At 25.6% G+C, this 20,568-nt stretch overlaps 1 protein-coding gene and 1 long non-coding RNA gene across 4 annotated transcripts in view; one reads left to right on the top strand and one right to left on the bottom strand.

The window, feature by feature from the left end:
- The window catches only part of LOC412099 (GRAM domain-containing protein 2B), a 50,743-nt gene that overhangs the window by 24,615 nt on the left and 5,560 nt on the right, over positions 1-20,568 (bottom strand). For all 3 annotated transcript variants that reach the window (XM_006561271.3, XM_006561273.3, XM_006561272.3), the window contains exons 2-3: positions 19,690-19,948; positions 17,277-17,462 (exon numbers count right to left, since the gene is read on the bottom strand). In XM_006561271.3, the coding sequence (XP_006561334.2) occupies positions 17,277-17,462; positions 19,690-19,948 (445 nt within the window). The remainder of the gene's footprint in view (positions 1-17,276; positions 17,463-19,689; positions 19,949-20,568) is intronic.
- Positions 11,905-16,243, top strand: LOC102656014. The gene is made up of 3 exons (XR_409055.3): positions 11,905-12,573; positions 14,014-15,493; positions 15,585-16,243. It is a non-coding gene; the product is annotated as an uncharacterized LOC102656014 (long non-coding RNA).

The raw sequence follows: 20,568 nt of genomic DNA, 5'->3' as shown, positions 1-20,568 counted from the left end.
TAAAAACACTGTTACTACAATGAAAGTTAGTAATTTTCAAAGATTTTTACGAGTGCCTTGAAATTTAAATAAATTTAAATTTATCTAAAAAATATTTAAATAAATTATTTAGATTAGATTAAATTCCATAATACAAAATATGGTATTTTTTTAAAATCAACTTTGAAGAATTTAAAGATATATTTATTTTTCTTATATTTTCTATTTAAAATTATTTCTGAACGTGAAAATTTTTGCTTGGTCATGATGAAACACTCTGTATACATGTTCGAAAAACACAGCGCGGTTTATTTGAATTAGTTTACACGATACCGTGGGATTGTTTAAGTTGTCAGTATTTTATGCGTGCGATGCACTATCCATGGTATACTAATGTGATAATCATGCTTGCCGATGATTAATACCTTAAAAAGGCCGGAAGATACTGGATTCTTTTTTTGAGCATGAAAAGTAAACGATTTTAGAGGCGTAATGTTCGTCAATGATGAAAGGGTCTCTTTATCATCTTTATCATCACGTTTCATCCATGTTTCAAATCTGATAATTTAAACTTTTTTTATTTTTAAAGAAAAGAAAGAAACAGATCGATCGTTACAGATCATACCAAGGTTGGTTAAGAGATCAAATATCGTTACCTTCTGAAACAGAGTGGACTATTGCGTTTCACCAGAACCATGGAATATCATCTTGCAACGAAAGAGAAGTGAAATGCGTAATGACGATGATTCAGTCTCTGGTTTTAGTAAATTTTGTGAAAAGAAACAGTATGGTTAAACATTGGTTGTTAGGAAAATATATACAGATAATTCTCGTGAAGATTAGTAAACATCTTTCTTCAAGTTTGTGTTAAAACTGTATCTTTCACACAGTATAATACTATTGTAATATGCAAATATATTGTAGTATACAGTGCAATATGAAATTTAAATTAATTTGAAAAATGTAAATTTTGTTGAATAATTTACAATTTTTTTTCTATTGTAATTATCTTATTTATATTTATATATAAGAAATACTAAAAAATACATAATTTATGAAAAATAAGTCATTTATATTCAAAATGAAGGACTTTGACACTATATTTCTAACCTATATCTCTATAATGAATGATATTCATTTCACTTATTAAATGATAGAATGCAATATTTTTAATCATTGTTTTTTTAAAAATAATTTGTATTTTAATTTAAAAATTAAAAATAATTTTAAAATTGTTTTTCATATTTTCTCTAAATACTTCACTCTTATTTAAATTCAGATATCTGAACTTTTATTTTTTTTTCATCCATTGGCAACATTGAACTTATTTTTATTATCGTCATTATTATTGCATAATTTTGAAATGTATAAAGGAATGGATGAAAAAAATTGCATATATTGAAAATTGTAAAATATCGAGGGGGGTTTAAAAATGATGACTGGAAGCGTTAAAGAGTATTCAAGGTTAACTTGTTTTCTGAAGCTCAACGTTATATATTTAATGTTAATATGTAGGACGGCAGCCATTTTTAAAGCAGGATTAACGATTTATCTCGGAAGGTCGTATGTAGTTTCGCTTTTTAACTTGTCGATAAGATGAGCCTTGAGATCACTTCGTTTCGTGTCCGAGACGATGAATGATTTTATATAATTATAAGTCAGCGAAACTTGTAAAATAAAATTGATATTTACAAATCGTAATTATATATAACTTATTATATAGTAATTATTGTTTAATTAAATGATACAATTATTATCAATGAATCACAAAATAAGATATTTAATTATTTACTAAACAATTTTGAATATTAATTTCTCTATTATTTAAAATCAAAAAATAAATTTTTATAAATCTTAATGTAAAAGAAATTAAAATACTTTTAAATTATTTAAAATTTGTCAAATCATTGATTAAAACAAAATGTTAATTAAATTCATTCTATACATTGAGGAAATTGCTCTAAGCGTTTTTCGAGATCGCTTCAAACTGGTTAAAGTTATTTCGTCCGAAAGAACCAAATTAGGACACGCAGCCTAACCTAAAACGACATAGTAGTTATGTAACGTAGTAGTTTGAACGAAATCGATTTGTGTCATCATATTTGATTCCACCGCCAACAGAAGTATAGACGAAACGCAAATGTTCATGATTAAATCAGATGCGTAGTTTTTACTTTCAACAAAAACTAACCGTAATAAATTTTTATAATACAATAGACCATATACAATTAGCAGGTTATGTTGCAATATAATTAATTATTACTAATAATTTAATCTTTTTATTATAATAATTAATTTTCGTCAATTTTAAAGATATAAATATGATAAAAAAATATACAATTATGCATATACTATCGATGTTTGTGTGAAATGAATAAACAATGTTACAATGAATAATCGTTCTATTATTGGTATCTATAAGATTGATTTAAGTTATCGAATGAAATTCAATTAAAATTCAATTCAATCAATTTCACAAATTTAGTCCTATTGAAAATTCAATTTCAATCAATAAATCTGCTTTTCGTTTAGAAATTTCTATTATTCGATTACATTATAAGTTATAGGTTATAGATGTTATAGGTTATCTATATGTTAAAAGGATTATCTTGATGCATGAAATTCGATATATTCCAATAGATGACGACTTTATTAAATGCTTCTGTTAAGATTGAGTTAGATCATTGAATGAATACTAACTAAAATTTAATTTGATTTTACTTGTAAATTTATTTATTGTTTATCTATTAATAAATTCTCTTTATATTGAACAATTTATTTTTTTTAGATATTTGCTTGAACAAGTAGGTTCTTTAAAAATTATTATAATTTTGTTATTCAAATTATATTATAAATTATGTGACATTTTTTTATAATAAAAGAGAATTTTAATGCAATTTTAATACAAAATTATATTTGAAAATAAACCACATATACATTTTCATTTTTAAAAACATTAAAGACATTATTAAAGACATTAAAAAATTATTCCAAAAATATTAAAATTAAAAAAATAAAAAGTTAGTAAAAATTTTTAGTAAGTACAATTTCAAAAATCAAATTATAAATTATAAATTATCATATTAATATAAAATCTATTGCTCATTTCTTCACATATTTAAATGCTAACTTGAAGCTAGCCAGTTCTTAACCGATCATCATTGATCCATTAAAATCTGGAAACTTTCCAGATGTTTTCTACTACAATATCAACTACTTCTTAAAAGATGTTTATTTAATTAGATGATCAGTAATGATTATGTATCATGTATTCATAAAAATTTTTTTTTATGAATCTTGATCCATTAATCAAAAATAATTTCAATTCCATCCACAAAAGAACTAATTTCATCAACTATAACCTAAAAAAATTTGGCTATAAAAGATTAAATTTCAAAATTTATATCAAAATTTATTAAAATGCATTATTATTATTTATATAAAGATATTATTTTATTCCTACAAATAAATCAAAATAAACAATTTCGTTGTCTCATTAAATTGATATAACAATTAATCATTTGCTAATAAAATTCCTATAATTTTAATAATATTAATTAATAATATTAATTAATAATAATTAATATTAATTAATAATAATAATATTTAATGATAATAATGTATAAAATAAATAACACGATCTATATTGATATATATAGTTGGTGGTAAAACAGAAGAACAGATTGGAAAAGTTATGTCGAGGATGGTATACGCGGTGCTAAATAACAGCACACATACAAACTATGAAAGCAAACTCGCATGGCAGTGGCAGCTGCGTACCACCACGACATCGCGACTCGTTCACGAGGTCGTCGTTCTTAGAAACAGCCTATACCATCGAGTTTAGCGGTACTTTTGTTCGAAACAGCATGCTCATTAAAGCACGTGTCACGGCAACCTAACCAACAGTTTAACTTTTCATCAACACTAGACTAGGAACATTCTCGAAGGTCAATGTGACCAATCAGAAAGCAGTATTTGAAGAAATTGATAGTTAAATACGTATGAAACTTTATTATTTCCTTTCGATAGAAATGTAAAATTCTATTTAATAAATATATCTAATTCTTTACGAAATTTAAAAATGTAAGAATTATAGAAGTTTAAAATTTTCAATTTTCAAAAATTCAATTTTTAATTTTAATCTTTATCAAAAATTCAATTTTTAATTTTAATCTTTATAAATTTAAAAAAACTTGAGTTTATAAAATAAAAATTTGAATATTCATTTGTATATTGAACTTAAATAATATTTTTCAACATTAATAAAAATTATAATTTTTAAAATTTATCTACAACTTGAATTCCATAAAATAAAATTTAATACAATAAGTATATTATTAAAACTATGATTGCAATTTTCTTGAAACTCGATTTTTAGAATTTATTTTAATAAATCAAAAATAATAATTATTCATAATATTAATCCTATTGTACCAGGCGAAATTTCACGAATAGAAACAGTTGATACTTATGCGTATTCATGTTTATGTATTCAGTACATGCCTTTGTGAGAAATTATAAACGCACAGAAGAATCATCAATTTAATTTATAGATAACATAAGCATAGTTGAACATTATAGTATATTTATACATTATACTAATACTATACATTATTTGAATAATTATCTGTGAAAATATCTATAATCAAATATCCAAATACTTCAATTAATACTTATTATATTAAGAATTTCTTTTTCTCTCATCATAGTTTAATCATTATCATTTATCAAAAAATTTTGACATAAATTAATACTAAATTAAAATTATATTAATAGATATATTAATATTAAAATTCTAGATATAAATAATATCTATTTAATTTAATGTAAACAATATATTTTCAAATTTAACAATCACAAAACATTTTTAATATTATTAACTTTCAAACTATAAAAGTAAATTTTCAATAAAATTTCCAAATAGAGGTAAAATTTCCAATAGAGACAATATTTTATGCAAAAGACTTGAATTGACTAATTAAAAACATTATAATAACAATATAAGAAAAAAAACAGAAGCACTTATAGCATCAATCATCTTTTGATTATTTTGATTAAATTGTTGAGCGAAATTCCATAAAAATACTTGAATCAATATGAAATGAAAAACGATTAAATTAATCTTGTGTGCAGACATATCAAGATTGATAATTTAATTGCTCCCTAACCAACAAATACAAGTTGCAGATCTTTTATTTTGCGTCATTATTTTTGATTAATTCTACATGTGGGCATCGTATAATGTCATCCACCCATGTGTCTTTATTAAAATAATGAAGGAACAATAAAATAATCCCATTACGTTCCATTTTTAACTCATTCGTATTATTCTTGTTGAATATATTAATGACTGTCGATATAATATTAAGTTTTTTCATGGAAATATATTCAAGACCAATTATTAATGATACTAATTTTAACAAAAAAAATTTCTTATTAATTAAATTAATAATAAGCGATATTAGCAATATTAAAGCATGATATTTATAATATATTTATTAAAAAGATCGTTATAATTAAAATTAACAAAATTTTTAAACTTTTAAATTCTTCAAATAAAATTATATTAAAAATAAAAATAATAATAACAAATCATATATATACATATATATATATATAAAACTATGCAAAATATTACACATATGATAAATCAAAATTATAACCTTACTTTCATAAAAATTAAAAAAATAATAAATCATAAAAATATTTCAAAAATATTTTATTTATATATCTTGATGAAAAGTTATATAAATACTTATATTAAAATTATATATTAAAATATATGTTAAAATATCCTAAATATTTCAAATATGACCTAACCTTTATTTCTTTCCATTTGGCAAAGTTCATTGAATCACGAAACGATTAAAAAAGTAAGAATCAAATTCAATAATATACAAAAAGCTTTTAGGAAAATCCTTCGACTAGAATTTGTCATTAATTTCAATTTATCAAGAAAGACAAGAACTATCACAAACAAAAAGTGTTGCAAACCGATAAAATGGACAAGATGTTTGTACCGGTAGCTGGCGACCTCCAACAGCCACTCATCAGCTACACATCGTGTATGTATGTGTGTGCGTGTATATGTATTTGTACCCTGTAACGATGCAGCTTGGGTGACCTAAATAAGAGAAACGTCGGGTACTGGATGAAACGAAAGCTCAAAAGAAAAAAAAAACCGCTCGTCGAACTCTATTCAAGCGTGTGATAAGCCACGCTTTTCGATCTTTTCTTCTCTAGCCTATCGGTGCGCTCTATTTAAACGCCAAATAAAAAATAAAAAAGAAAAAGAAAAAAAGCGGAAAAACTGGTCGCACTTTTGTTTATTTTTTTATCGAAGAATTTCGATTTCGGGAGAACTTGATCGAACCGGATATACTGGATATATAATGAAAATAACAAGGATATGTATATACAAATAACAAAAATTGGTGGGAATATATATTTCATTTGATCTCGTTTCTATGTACATTCATATATATTTCAGTAATTCTTGTAACATAATGTAATTCTTTTTAATTTTTAATTCTATTTTAAAAGAAATTAAATTCAATATAAGTATATTTTTAAATGTCTTAGAAAATCTAAAGTGTTTTAGAATTATTAAAAGAAACTGATTTAAAAAAATAATTATCTATCTATTTCTGTCTTATATATAAATATCTTAATATACATATTTTTTATTCTAAATAATTTTATGCTAAATTATCATGATAAAAATATATAAAATTATGAAAATGATGTATTTAATTTCAAATAATGATTTTCAAATCTGACACTGAGATAAAAATATTTTTAAATATTATAAAAGATACTATATACTTCTGTTATATAGTTTTCATTCGATCGTGAATGTTTTTTTTCGTGATATAAACTTTTTTTATATTTTGAAACATTAACGTTTAATTAATGAAAAATAGAAAATATTGATATCATCTTAATATAAAAAAGAAGAAAAAAAGAAAAATGAATAATCCATTTAAAAACATATCAATAATTTTAAAACTTTAGTCATCCTAATCTCATAAATTTTATCTCGATTTCGAAATACTATCTATGAAAATAAAGAACTTTTTATCTTTCAAATCTACTTTATTGATTTTAATCGAAAGCTATTATCGAAAGCGATCAAAATATTAAGTGAAGCATTCAATAAATACCATGTTTTAAAAAGGAATTCTTTAAATTCAATATTTAATTTTTAATATATCTTGTAATATAATAATTTATTAATTAATAAAATGAACTAAACTTGGATTGGACTAAACTTTACTAAAATGAAATTTGAAATGACTTTTATAGAAATAAATAAAAAATAAAAATTGAAAAAAATATTCCATTACCTTTTTAGACGACGAAATTTTGAATCCTCCCGCGAATAAAATCCTTGTACGAAGCAAAGCATTATAGGTTTTTTAAGGGGAGCTGCAACTTCCCCCATGCACTTTTGATGTATGTAATATTATTTTCCAACAAAACTTCTATGAATTTTTACCGATTCCACAGATAAGGCCACAAACGATGTAAATAAGTATTTAGTTTTCTATGTTTAATGTGTAATTTTTATTATCCATGGCACGTCAATGAAGGCACTAATTAAGTATTCGTTGTGCATAGGTCTGCATGATCGCGATGTCAATCCAATCTCATTTTATACATTATATTAACTATTAAAAACTTTCAAGTTCATAAACGCTTATCGTCATTATTAACTGCAGTCTATTGGTAGAATCGTTCTTCACATAATTGAACGACTGCATCGACAGTCGCGTGAAAAACGCTCAAATCACCTTGCATTGCCAGACATTGTCGTTAAGGGTTGCGATACAGCCCTTAGGAGTATCGCCCATACGGTTGCCAAGCCAACAAACACGATATAAAGAGAAAACAAAAGTCTCTGTTGTGTTTCCTTGCCACTGAAAGAAGAATATGAAACTGTTTATCGATTTTTTTCCGGATTTTTTTACTAATTATTCACTTACACTTTGAAAATGATTTTTATTCTTGTATTGCTACTCTTTCAAACTTTATTTTGATTAATGATAGCACAATAATATCTAATAGTAAAATCTAATAACAATGAGCACATATTGATAAAATAATTTTCTTTTTGATATTGATTTATGAGTTCTTATTTTAAAATCTTTCAAGATGAAATAAATTTATCTTAATTGTTAATGCGTAGATGCAATAACATTTGTTAATATATAATAAATAAGAACCCACGATTGTGTGTTTCCAAACCAAATTGTTGAATCTCCGTTGATGAAAAATATCATATGAGCATTGCGATATCGTTCAATTGCAACAGCTTCCCTTCCTTTTCACTTTGTAAACAAAAGAATTAGAACAGTACCGATAATTTCATGAGTGTTTAATAGTGGGAGAGTATCATATCATCGAATGCAAATCATAATTCACATAAATAAATCATCATAATGTATAATTTCACACGTATATTTCATAAACACATATTCAACAACTTTCACAATTCTGATTTCCCGTTTCGAAAACTTGCCGTGTTGAACACTGTACGTGAAACATGACATGATCCAGGAATATATTTCGAGTAAAAACGCGCGCGAAAAAAAATGTGGCGGGATCGTTCACTGGCAAACACGATATATCGCAGCTGCGTCGATCAATCGAAACGATCGTCTGACTACTCGAACGGTGCACTGACTCCGACGATCAAGATGGCGCATGCGAGGTGACCGTTGACACATACAGCATAGCTAAACATCGTGCGATCACGCACGCGATTCTAACCTATCTATCTCTTGCAACTATGGCATGTGTAGTTTTGAAACGATGGAGAAGGAGAGAATGCATACGTGCGACACGAAAGAAGATACGACGCAGTCGAAACGTGTCTCTGTCCGATACTGGCACTGTCGATCCGCGGCGTTCCTCTTTCTATGCCGGCAGCGCTCACTCGTGTTGTTCACGCTCGATATGTATCCTGCCTTCTCACCTATACTATCTTCGTCCTAACTCTCCCTTCTCCTGCACACTGCACAAACATCTTCGCCATGGGTTTGTTATTTGCGAGGGGTTGAAGACAAATCGTACAATCGGTTTTTAATGCGAGTCGGATTTGAATACGAGAGACGGAAGGGAGCATAGAACCGACAACTAAAGGCAATGATCGCAACGCTAAGAAATAGAGAGCGGCGAACTGAAGAAAGAACAGAGAGAGTGTGGAGAGGGAATAGGGGGGAGGTAACGCTGATAGAAAGAGAGAAAACGGAGATAGAAAAAGAGAAAGCAGAAAAGGAAGAACAAAATGGTCTACGAGAAGGGGAAGGGGAAGAGTGGTAGGACTATTTTAGATATCTCATCAATCGTGTAAGAATTAAGTATAACGTTTTCACCCTTATCATTTTATCATCGATACTTTTCCTTATATCACAATTAGTAAATGCTTATTAATTTATTGCATTATATTTTTATTACAACAAACAATATTGAACAGCTTCGAATTTATGTGATCGATATCAATATATCTAAATAATATTGTATAAATATAACTTAATGTGTCTATCATAATTTAATTCGCATCTAATCGATAGACTTTTGCATACTAAAATCTTTATTTCTTTTATTTTCGTTGTCAATTATATACTGATCAAAAATAAATAAAAATATATATCTATTGCTATCTTTTTTTTATAACATATCGATATCAGTTTACGAGTGTACATAATTCGTGTGCAATTTTATGCCCCAATTTCCAATATATCATTATTGTACAGATAAGAGTGTTTTATCGGCATTTAAAATTTTTATGGTTAGGAAATGAAAAGTTTTTTTCTTTACAAGACTTGATTTCCATTCCTATCAATTATTAAACTATGATAACATTAAACAAACTTAGATAACCAATTTTGTTTTTACATATTTATTCCAGATTTTATTCCAGGTTTTATCTTTAAACAAAAAAAAATTTTTTTTTCATTAATAAAAAATAAAATTGTAAATAAAAGATAAAATGTCAACTATTTCTTCATTGCTTATAACTTATATAGAGATAAAATTTAACGCCAGTCAATGACAAATGAAACAATGACTGTAGTTCTTTAAAGATGCAAATATGCAAGGAATAATTAAGAAAACAAAAGCTATTTACTAAAATACCACTTTAAATATAATACTTACATGTTTGTCAGTATGTTATGTCTGTCATATTTTATGCTTATCATGAGATAATTTGCTTCTAACGCATCAAAGAATTTAAGTAAATATGCATTTGATTTTCTTTTATTTTGATTCGCTTAAATAATTTTTTATTATCTTATTTTCTTAAATGAAAAAATTTGATAACCAAATTGTTATCATTGCTTCATAATTATACCATTTTTTCACAATATCTCATTTCCTTCGATATTATATTAATAACTTATCAGTATTTTCGTTGTGATACTTTGATATCCATATATTAATGAAGGGAAAAAATTACACATTTTACATATAAAAACATTTTCATACTCACAACATGTTTCTATATTTTATATAATGCAATATTTTATCAGTACATATTATGCAGGCTTGTTTTCAATTATACATATATAATGTGATTAATATGTTATTGTGATATGTCTGAATTATATGATGTTTCATCTTTTTTTTGAATTTATAATATACTTAATTAACTTTTTTTATAAGAAATATTATTATAAAATATTATCTTTATTTATAAGAATGTAAAAATTATATTTGCATCTTTAATTCAAGAAATATTTATTCGTTTTTATTTAAAAACTAATAAAGTAAGCATTATTTCTTTTAAGTTATTCTGTTAAATAAAATTGTATTGTTAGTTTAATTTCAATTCTTTTATCATCGCTTTAATTATCTGAAATATTTTTTTCAAACCAACTAATTATATCAATTAAAATGACTTGTTAAACCAGTAATTGGATGTTCCATAGCTTTAGTAGCTCTCGATATTTAATTCTCAATTATCTAAGAAATACAATTTTATATTTGAAGTATATTTTAACTCAATACATGAAATTGTTATAACAAATCACATCAAAAAAGGGAATAAATACAAATATGATAAAAATATCTGTTTACCTGTCCCTATAAAGCCAATATAAATCCATTAAACAATTTTTCCATTTAATACACCTTTGGAACATCGAATTTTTCACAGAACAATATCAACAGAGGAAAGAAGAATGTGTGCACTTACGTGTAAAAGATCGTTTTGCTACCGTTCGAGGAAGCGATTCTTTTGAAATGTCGAATCTTGAATCGATAAATTATCTCTCTCGAACGAGAGACTGACCATTGAGAGATAAGTATGTTTCACGCAAAAATTCTGATAATATTTGCGTTGTATTCTCGTGTCATATCTAACGACGAGAGAGGAAATGGAGGTCGTACGTTCACGTACGAACATCATAAATCAACCGTTTCATACAAGCGGAGATAATTTTCTGGGGTCGTTTCTCCGTCTAACATGGGAGAGAAACCGTGTGAATAAGAAAGCAAACGCCGATAACGTTGACGTTAATGTTTCAACTTCGTAGCATTAAGAGTAATCTATTTAAAATTATTAATATAACGAACCCTTATGAAATATTTGATTAATAATATTGCAGATAACATGCTATCATGGAGTGGTGAGCGAGAATGATAGAAAATAAAATATGATTCGTATAAATTAAAATTTAATACTTTAACGTACAATAACTAATTATTCATATTTAATTGTTTAATTTTTTCGTTAAATTATTATGATGATACATATTCTTAGTAAATGATCTTTAATTTCTAATGATAAAGATGAAAAATCTTAATTGTTTGAAAAGAAAATATAAAAAAAGAAATGAAAGATCATATGTTTGAAATTAAGTAAAAAAATATTCATTATATGTTTACGTATATTAAATAAAAAAAATGTGTTTTAATCTAATAATTTCCATATCTATATAATTGTTAAATGTGAAATGTAATATATCATTGTATGAATCGATGAACAAAGTATCTTGTTATCCGTATCGATAATCCACGGATAAGGCTATTTCCGGAAATCCTGATCGAACAGCATTTTAATTGACTTTCCGGCGTCATGTCGTGCGAAAAAATGAAGTCATTGCGCGCGCGGAAGCGCGTGCATAGAACAGGTGCGCACGCAGCTCTTTGGCATGCACGTGTCGACGAATAAAAAAAAGTCTCTCGTCAAAGTTCTAAAGATTTAACCGTCATGTTACGAGAAAAAGCATAGATTATAAGAAATTAGAAATGACATCGAAGATAAGATTAACTTCGAATCAAAAGGTTTGCAATTAATCCGATAGACAACGCGTGTTCATGGTGAAGCCTCATATAACAACCGACATAGATTTACGTCACATGGAATTGGCTTCCTATCATATTTCCATCGATCGAATCTAAACTAAGACAACTTACATTCATTTGGAGAAACCTACAAATGGAAATTGTTTTGAATGATCGAATTGATCTAATGGAAAAATACGTATTAATGGAATAATACGTGTATGTATTTATAATATTTTCAATACGTGAAATGATAGGTTAGAAAAGAAAGAAAGTTTAAATGTGATAATGGAAGATCGGGTAAGCGTTGCTTAACATTATATTACATAATCATTTTTTGAATTAAATCAGAATTAAGTTTATATCTATTACATTTAAAATTATTATTATTGAATTATTGTTAGATCATAAAATAAATTGTTTCACTTTTTGTAAAGATATATACATATAAGTTTAAATTCTCTGATAAAATATTTATTTGATTCAATAAATAATTCATGAAAATTTGTGCGAAATACTTAAAATTACATATTTAATTTTCTAGTAAAATAATTAATAAAAGTTGGTCAATATTATGATCATAAAAAAAAATTTTTATAAAGAACATCAAAAACAAGATAATTTTTTTATCCAAGATAATTTTATTACAAATATTACTTTGAAAAATAAAAGCATTATTATGAAACCAAAATTATTATGCCAAAAATTAAAAAGAAATATGAGAAGAATATTTTAAAGATTCCATTATATTATATAAATTAGATATTTCATAAAAATAAAGTATCATATCAATTGTAAACTTGACTAGAAATATCTATAGAAAACATATTCTTAGATACTATAATCAGTTCTTTGAAGAATTATTAATAAACTAATAACTTTTCATATTTATCTTACACATATATCTATAATGAATATAGACTTAATCAAACCAAAAATATAAAATTAAAAAATTTATTCCATATTGTGTCGTTAGCGATACGATATAAGAAATTATCTTATCAATTTATGCATACATATATCGAGACTAAGCTGTTTTCCTTAAAAATTTTGTAAATATGATAGAAGGAAAAAAAAAGGAAAAGTAATATTAAAATGAAAGTGTATAAGAACAATATTTGCCAAAGTTTTACATTTATCAAAGAATCATGTACAAGAGATAAATATTTTTTATTTTGATTACTTATCTAAAATGTTAAAACAGGTATTCGCGATTTTTATAGAAATTCTCGATAAGACATAATACAATATAATACAATATATCATAAAGTTTTATTATAAATTTCAAGAATTCTATTCGATAAAAAATCTTAAAACAATTGAAATCATCGAAATAATTAATGGAAATCTTCCTTTTGTATTTGAATGTAAATTTTTAATATTTTTCATTTCTAAAATCTATTCAATTCCAATGATCTTAATAAGAACATCAGATATAAGTAAAAAATTGCAATAACTAGTATGCTAGTTAAAACTGGATCAGAGATTAACCTTAATATCAAAAGCTTACATCAAGAAACCTTAGAATGTTCTTTTGTTCGAGATAGAAAACTGATCATTGTCACAAAAATGAAGAAATTTGTCACATTTCTATTCTATGGATTATCTGTCTTCTTTCTTCATTATTTTTTATACAATTTAAAAAATCCCAGATAAAATTTTCTGATTGAACATTGAGCTTGTAATAAAAATATAATTTTCAATATACTAAGAATTCATAAAAGTTTTTTTATTCAACAGACCAGATTTCTTTTCGTACACGTGTAACGAAATGCATACGTGAAACTCCTCGATGAATATCTTTAATAAAGAGAACAATTTCAACTACAGAGTCGATGCACGCTGGACAAGGATTGAATATTATCATGATAAGTAGAATAATATGTTACCGTTCTTTCATTAAGGAAATATCCCAAGTATTATTCACGTGTTTCAAAAGGATATTATCTTTAAAAAAATAGTTAATTAAAGAATAATTTCTCTCTATTATTTCACATATTAAATATTTGCCTTTTGATTGTAATGAGAATATTTTTTTAAAATTTTTATCACTGTAATCTTTGATTCATTTTTTAAAAAAATAAAGATATTTAGCTATTGTAAAAAGAGAGTTGCAATTCGTAAAACAGTTGGAAAACATTGTTTTATGCACAATAGTACAATAAATCTTGTTGACTTGCTCCTTTGCTGTTTTTTTCTGCACTCTATCGCGCCATGAAAAACGTGTGCATGAAAGAATCTCGAGCAGCCTCTTGTCTCTCGTGCTTTTCCAATTTTTTCTTCCCATTTGCGAAACGCTCGTTAAAAAGCGATGAAAGATAATTCCAATTCTTGCAAACTGTTTTCCAAAACAAAAGAAATATCTAACTTTCACATTTTTTTTCCAGTTACAAGAATAGAAGAAAAATCTTTCATTTAAAGAATATTTGTCCCAGAAATAAGAGATTCGAGTGAAATCCGGAAATTTAAGTGATATTACAGAAAATTAGAATTTTTTCTGTGTGGAATAAAAAAAATTGGAAAATAATTATATAACTATAAATATGTGATAGTGAAATTTGATATTTTTCATTATATTTTTCTTATCTTATAATATAATAATTGAAAAAAAGTGCTTTTAAAAAATATTATTTATCCTTATTTGATGGTTATTGATAATGGATGAAAAATATTGCAACAATAGACGATAATTCGTCAAGATTAAGATACATATCTAACAATAAATATAAGAATTAAATTTGATCGATCATTATTCTTATTAATTTATCATTCTCACTCTCTATTTATTTATTTTACACAAACAAAATTAAAAATACTCAAAGTTTTGCTTGAATATTTCAAAAACGAATATTTTGTGTAAAAGTTCATATAAGATTTCAACGTGCAAATATTTCAGGAATCCAAAATCCCTAAGGATGGTATATCAATCTTTCATGATGGCCGTTTCATTTGCATCAAAAGCCAATGGACGTTAAAAGATTTATACAAGAATCGCTTAAGCGAGAATCGATAGATCGAATAAAAAGGAATTTCTTGAAGAGGATATTTTTAGATCGACAGATGCCACAACCTTGGATGTATAAAAGTTGATCTAAAAATAATTGGCCAATCGTTGCGGCTTATTTACTAATGGAAAATCGGTTCATCGACGTGTATAACGGTGTACGCGCAGGTACCGTTTTAAAAAAAGGCCCACCATGATGATATTTCTTCTATAAAGGTATGATATTTTTTTTTTCAATACTTTCGATGCTCTCCTTTGAAGAAATATTAGGATAATTTCAATTCTAATAAGAATAAAATCTTTTCAGCATAAAATTCACAAGAAGTGTTCTCATAATTTGTTTCAATGAAAATGCAACTTTATATTCAACCTTGATGCAACTCAGATCGAAAATTTCCATAATAATCGAGATATTTTTCTAAAAATCAAATTTTTTTAAATAAATCTTTATCATAATTTGATAAAAATTTTAAATAAATTATTCTCAAAAGTTAAGAAGTAAATCATTACATGAGAAATGCAAACACTTTGATGAAATTCAACACTAATGTAAGGATTATGTAATTAAATAATACATGTACCAGAGAAGAATTCTGACGTTTTTCTTATCTAGAAAATTATTTATGTCGCGATATCAAACGAGCATTGTTGTTAAAAATACTCGCCTTGGGTTGCAGAAAAAAATTAAATCAACGAATTAAACGATAAGACATATCGAAAACAAATAGTAGTAATTTTATATTTATTCTGTAATATACTATGGACGATATTGTGTATCGAATATACTTCGTAGTAATTAAGATTCATGCATATGTAATATGTATGTAGTAATTAACACGTGTATGATATCAATCTTGACTAGATTTACCGAAGGTAAACATAGTCATGTTTTCATACAAATTGTTGGAATCTTATCATAAAAAATTATTATTAAGTTTTTTTTTTAAAATACTTGGACAAAAAAATTTTGATATGATACTTTATAATATCATTGTAAGTATTATAAAGTATTGGTAAAATTATATCAAATTGTATATAACTTTATCTTTTGCTTTAAAATATTTTTTTAATTTATTCTAAATTTATTTTTAGTTTGTATTTATTCGTTGTATATATATATATATATATATTGTATTATTGTAATATTATAAAAAGAAATTTTATCATTTTATGTAGAAAACTCAGTATAATTTATAATTTTTAATTTTATTGTAGAAAAGAAATGTCAACAATAGACTTAATAAATATAGATATTTTTGTTGACAATTTTTTTCTGAAATACAAATATTTAAACAAATTATGTGAGCTAATGCATATTTCAAATTTATATTTCAAAATAGAAATGTTTTAATTGTAAGATTATCTGTATAAAAGAACAAAGAATGTTGAGTTCATTTACAAGAAGAGATTGATAATTAATGAATAAAAAGTTTAAAACAATTTATTTAATTTTATGTATATGTTGCAATGCTAATGTTTCTAATAAAAAATCCAAGAAACATTGACTTCTTCAACTACAGTGAATTAAATTTACTTGAATGAAGGTTTTTATTTGAATCTTTTTAATTTTTCATTTTTAACGTTTTTAATTTATGGTTTTAAAATAAATTTCTAAAATAATAAAGTTAGTAATGGTAAGCTAAATTTAATTTTTATAGTTTAAAGTACTATAAATAAAGAAAATACATATTTCTTTATTTTTTCAATTTTTTGAAGTTATTATATAATAATTAATATAATTTATAAAATTAATAGATATGTAGATATTTAAAATATCCCATTTTAAATGTAAATTTATAAATTATTAATAAATTTTATTGTTTCAAAATATATATATTAAGTTATTTGATTCTATTTTCCATATATATAGTTTATCCATCTTTATAAACGTTGTATAAATATTAATAATGCATTATTAGAATATATAAACCTTTAGACTGATTATAAGCATTAAAAAATTATTAAAAATAAGAAAAAAAAAGAAAAATATTAAACTTACCCATTGATGACGGAAGAGGATTCATCATTGTTCGATGGTCCCGACACCTGGACTTTGGGCACGTTGTAGATATCCACCTGTCCTTGACCATATCCATGTCCATGACTATGCTGTTGAGTATTCGTCGTCGAGTATTCATCGCTATCGCTACTCTGCGGAGGTTCAGACCCTACTCCTCCACGAGGTCTGAAAACAAATAATAGCTCCGAAATATTAAATTGATCCATTATCATCTTAAACATTGCACATTAATGTCGATTTTTCTTTGAATTCCGCATTAAATATTCATTTTTATCTGGTGATATCGTACATGTACACATTTCCAGTTACGACTTATTCAATAATGAATTTGATTATAAACTCACACAAATCCAATTTATCAACAATTTTAATTTGATTCGATAGTTGATAATTCGTAGTGACTTTTCATATGATTATTATAATTTTTATTATTTACTAAATTTTTAAAAATATATAATACAGTAATCTTGTTTCCATTACTAGAAATAAAATAATATGATTTTATATTAGATATATTGCAATAAAACAGGAAGGAATCATTTATATGCATCAATGATGTTTAATCTTAGATGTTTTATTTGTTTTTCTCAAACTAAACAAAGAATAGGAAATAAAAAAAAAAGAAGAAAACTTTTTCTTACATTTAATATAAAAGAATTTTAAAATAATAAAATAAAAATATATTGACAAGTCCATAAAGTTTAGAAATAAATTATATCGAAATATTACTATACAATTCAAAATTTAATAAATCATATGAAAAACGAATTTTGAAAAAGTCACACCTGCGATGAGTATTATCGTAGCTAGCAGTCCAGTAGAGGGGCGCCACTGTCCCACGTTACGACTACACTGTCACATGTAAAAACTGACTAGAAATTAGATTCTCTCCCACGAATCGTCCTTTTAATTATTCGAAACTTCCTCTATGTTCCTTCCGGTCTTCATTGTACACAATATTGAGAACTTTGAATTTCCCATGGAAATATTTGAATCTGACAGCTCACTCGGTCAATACGGTCGCAGCATCATTTTCTAAAAAGCTCGGAAGATCAATGAAACTTTTATCAAATTTTAGAATATTTATTTTTTCGTAAATTCTCTATTCTCGATTATTTTTCTCTTGTATTTAAGAAACGATGATCAATAAATTTGATTCACTTTTGAAAGATTTTTTCTTCTAGTATGATGTACCGATTTCTTTTATCTCGACACAATTCGAATATTTAAAAAACAAGATATCTTCAGTCTGTTCTTGATTGAGGAAAAAAGATAGTATGTTTCACAGAGGTTTGCAGTGAAAATACAGCAATGCGGTGTGTTAAATGTGCTGCAGTCCGCGCTCGTGCTAGTAGACTTCTCGCTACTCGACGACACTTTTGCAGCGTATACCAATAGTACAACACCATTAGATGTACGTGAACGCACACTCAGCTGTTTCGGCGCGTCTGCGCCAGTCTCGCCAGCTATTGACCGAATACTACGCTACCTAGTTGTATAGCTGTATAGTTGACTTGCTTTGCAAACATGCACACTTAAGCATGTATGTAACTCATACAAAATCATTGGAATCGCATCACTTCACTGATATCTCGAAAAAACGACCAACAGAGGGATTGCGAGTACTGGTCAGCTGATCGTCAATGTTATTTCTTGACTAACTCAATCTATTTTCATCTCTTTCTGTCACGCGATAACTGTAATAGCATGGATGAAACAGAACGATACACGTGCACAATTTTATACTGCTACATATTTAGGATGAACATTTAATTATTTTATGGGTTGACAAAATAAAAATTTCCTCATTAAGGTACACTACTATATCACAATAACTAACAGTTCTCTAATGTAGCGAGAGAACTTTTAATTCCTATGCGAATCAAAATTTTTTAATTTATCACAAATATGTCCGAAATGTCAAAACTTTGCCATTCCTTCGTTGCTTCATGTTTATAATTTTTAAAATATACATATATACATATGTATTTTTCTTTCAATAATTCAAAATCATATATAGATTCAAAAAAGCCAAAATAAATAAATATTTATATCGAATTTATCAAATATAAACAAAAAGGAAAATAGCGATATTTAATTGTATAAAAATAAGATATGATTTACTATTATTTTATATTCATATCTCATTCTAACAATAATCGATTTCAAAAAAAATTTACGTTCAATTCACATGAAAAGTTAATCTATAATAACACAACCTATGCATCACTCGATGATCAGCCTCCCCAAACAAAATGCGCAGTATTCCTAAGAGAGGGAACGCGGAAACGGATTACATTTGATTACGGATATCGCTATTTCTGACATGTACGTATCCGGAACGAACACTGAATTATTAAGAGTGTACACATAATGGATTAAAGAAACTTACGTGGGCATTGACACAACAGGACAACCAAGTTGAAGAAGATTTCGGGCAAGATATTCCGGCGCAGGTGCGTCAATCGTAGGTGTGGAATGCCTGGCGGGACAAACTGGTATGGTTTTGTCTGGTGTCCATGTCATGGACATCGATGATTTTCCATGATATGTCGATACATATAATCGATTGCGATCAATAGTATTTGAATTCGATGATTTGGGTAGCCTAAGAGAAATAGCTCGTCGAAACGGTGGCTCTAATTCGCTGTCTGAAAAAAAAATTCATATATGTTAAATATATTTTTAAATAAAATGTTCAACTTATTAAAATTCATATTCATAATTAAAGAAGTAATTTAGCTTATATTTTTTGTGTTTCAAAATTTGTTTTAATTGAAATTTTTGATTTATGCAAAAGCATAAACAAATATATTATTGTAAATAATTATATATTATTATTTGCTTCATAATTATTATATATATAATAATTATAAATTATAATTATAAATTTGTCAATTATTATACACATTAAATATCAATGATAGTATATGTGACAAAATAATAAAAGAAAGTTTATACAAAAATTTCTTAATACTGCATTATATTAATAAAAATTGATAAAAAATAGAAAATAACATAAAAGTCATAAACGGAAATAAATAGATAAACATATGAATAATTAAATAAATAATAATTAAATTAAATAGGGAACATACAATTGAACATACAACGAAATAAATTGAATATGTAAATAAATATATAAAAATATAATAAAACATAATAAAACATATATTATACAATAAATAAAATATAAAATAAAAAAAAATACCAAAAATATATAATTTTGTGAGTTATATGTATTTACCAATGTAACACAAAGCAAGTGACA

This window comes from Apis mellifera, linkage group LG6 (genome assembly GCF_003254395.2).
Source record: "Apis mellifera strain DH4 linkage group LG6, Amel_HAv3.1, whole genome shotgun sequence".
Lineage (NCBI taxonomy): Eukaryota > Metazoa > Arthropoda > Insecta > Hymenoptera > Apidae > Apis > Apis mellifera.
Note: the sequence above shows the minus strand (reverse complement) of the source record. Positions and strands in the feature narration are given on the sequence as shown.